This window comes from Aplysia californica, unplaced genomic scaffold (assembly GCF_000002075.1).
Source record: "Aplysia californica isolate F4 #8 unplaced genomic scaffold, AplCal3.0 scaffold01104, whole genome shotgun sequence".
Taxonomy (NCBI): Eukaryota; Metazoa; Mollusca; class Gastropoda; order Aplysiida; family Aplysiidae; genus Aplysia; species Aplysia californica.
In genome coordinates, this window is record NW_004798374.1 from 60,272 (window position 1) to 62,779 (window position 2,508).

At 49.0% G+C, this 2,508-nt stretch overlaps 1 protein-coding gene across 1 annotated transcript in view; it reads left to right on the forward strand.

Moving 5' to 3' along the window:
* LOC101860707 (procollagen galactosyltransferase 1) overlaps positions 1-2,508 on the forward strand; it is a gene marked incomplete in the record, with an annotated part of 33,243 nt that overhangs the window by 24,938 nt on the left and 5,797 nt on the right. Inside the window, 2 exon segments of the mRNA XM_013090007.2 lie at positions 1,551-1,625; positions 2,214-2,271. Coding sequence (XP_012945461.1) covers positions 1,551-1,625; positions 2,214-2,271 — 133 coding nt within the window.

The window sequence follows — 2,508 nt, forward strand, 5'->3', positions numbered from 1 at the left end:
TGTGTCAGCTGTACTGTGTCTGTGTGTGTGTCAGCTGTACTGTGTCTGTGTGTGTGTGTCAGCTGTACTGTGTCTGTGTGTGTGTCAGCTGTACTGTGTCTCTGTGTGTGTGTGTGTGTCAGCTGTACTGTGTCTGTGTGTGTGTGTGTCAGCTGTACAGTGTCTGTGTGTGTGTGTCAGCTGTACTGTGTCTGTGTGTGTCAGCTGTACTGTGTCTGTGTCTCTGTGTGTGTCAGCTTTTCTGTGTCTGTTTGTGTGTGTCAGCTGTACTGTGTCTGTGTGTGTGTGTGTGTGTGTCAGCTGTACTGTGTCTGTGTCTCTGTGTGTGTCAGCTGTACTGTGTCTCTGTGTGTGTGTGTGTCAGCTGTACTGTGTCTGTGTGTGTCAGCTGTACTGTGTCTGTGTGTGTGTGTCAGCTGTACTGTGTCTGTGTGTGTGTCAGCTGTACTGTGTCTGTGTGTGTGTCAGCTGTAGTGTGTCTCTGTGTGTGTCAGCTGTACTGTGTCTGTGTGTGTGTGTGTCAGCTGCACTGTGTCTTGTGTGTGTGTGTGTCAGCTGTACTGTGTCTCTGTGTGTCAGCTGTACTGTGTCTCGGTGTGTCAAGGAGTTGCTGTAGTGTGTCTCTGTATGTCAGCTGTAGTGTGTCTCTGTGTGTCAACTGTAGTGTGTCTCTGTGTGTCAGCTGTACTGTGTCTGTGTGTGTGTCAGCTGTACCGTGTCTCTGTGTGTGTCAGCTGTACTGTGTCTCTGTGTGTCAGCTGTACTGTGTCTCGGTGTGTCAAGGAGTTGCTGTAGTGTGTCTCTGTATGTCAGCTGTAGTGTGTCTCTGTGTGTCAACTGTAGTGTGTCTCTGTGTGTCAGCTGTACTGTGTCTGTGTGTGTGTCAGCTGTACCGTGTCTCTGTGTGTGTCAGCTGTACTGTGTCTCTGTGTGTCAGCTGTACTGTGTCTGTGTGTGTCAGCTGTACTGTGTCTGTGTGTGTGTCAGCTGTACTGTGTTTGTGTGTGTCAGATGTACTGTGTCTGTGTGTATCAGCTGTACTGTGTCTCTGTGTGTGTCAGCTGTACTGTGTTTGTGTGTGTGTGTCAGCTGTACTGTGTCTGTGTGTGTGTCAGCTGTACTGTGTCTCTGTGTGTGTCAGCTGTACTGTGTTTGTGTGTGTGTGTCAGCTGTACTGTGTCTCTGTGTGTGTCAGCTGTAATGTGTCTCTGTGTGTGTCAGCTGTAGTGTGTCTCTGTGTGTGTCAGCTGTAGTGTGTCTCTGTGTATGTCAGATGTACTGTGTGTCAGATGTACTGTGTGTGTGTCAGCTGTACTGTGTTTGTGTGTGTGTCAGCTGTACTGTGTGTCAGCTGTACTGTGTCTCTGTGTGTCAAGGAGTTGCTGTACTGTGTCTCTGTGTGTGTCAGCTGTAGTGTGTCTCTGTGTGTCAAGGAGTTGCTGTGCTGTGTCTCTGTGTGTGTCAGCTGTAGTGTGTCTCTGTGTGTCAACTGTAGTGTGTCTCGTTGTGTCAAGAAGATGCTGTAGTGTGTCTTCGTGTGTCATCCACAGAGAACTGAACGACACATTCTTGGAGCAGAAAGGTATCGAGATGTTGCCAGGTTTTGCCGACCCATACCACGGCAGGTGAGTGGCTCGGCAGTGCTTGGGGTCAGCGAGGTCACACAGCGATGCCCCCCCTCCTCTCCCCCACACCCCCACCCCCCACCCCCCCTGCAGTGCTTGGGGTCAGCGAGGTCACACAGCGATGCCCCCCCCCCCCACTCTTGTAGATGATGTGGGTACATTAGAGAGATGTGAATGTTGCTGTAGATGATGTGGATGTTGCTGTAGATGATGTGGATGTTGCTGTAGATGATGTGGATGTTGCTGTACCACTCATCTGTTATCCTTAGGACTCTTTCTACTCTATTCTAGTGCTACAATTTTTTTCTTATTTTGGAAATGTTTTCTTGAATCAACCATTTTGGTACTTACAGTTGGTAAAGAAATGTCCAGTATGTTGTAGAGAATGCTCATTAGATTGAAGTTGATGGCGTTAATGTTGCAATGTTGGGGGACCCAAACACCTTCCTGTCAAGAGTCAGGCAGTTGTGTAAGAGTTGCTCCCTGGAGACGCGGCCGTCTTGTCCTGTTTCTCTTTGTTCACCACCGTCTTGTCCCGTTTCTCTTTGTTCACCACCGTCTTGTCCCGTTTCTCTTTGTCCTCCACAGGCCGATGACTATGGGCGAGATAGGATGTTTTCTCAGTCACTACCAGATCTGGGAGGAAGTAAGGACAAACCGATGAATGTTTTACACTCACATCAAGGCAATTTAGGTTAACTTGGGGATTGGCTCATCTGCCCATTCCCTTCAAGACTAGCTTGTTTTGTCTGAGATCCATCCTAGCACACAGAGAGATCTGTCACTCCTTCAAATGTCTGGTGTATGGGAGGCTCCAATGTGGAGGTTTTGTCTGTGGGGTTACTCACACCCACCCACACACACACACACACACACACACACA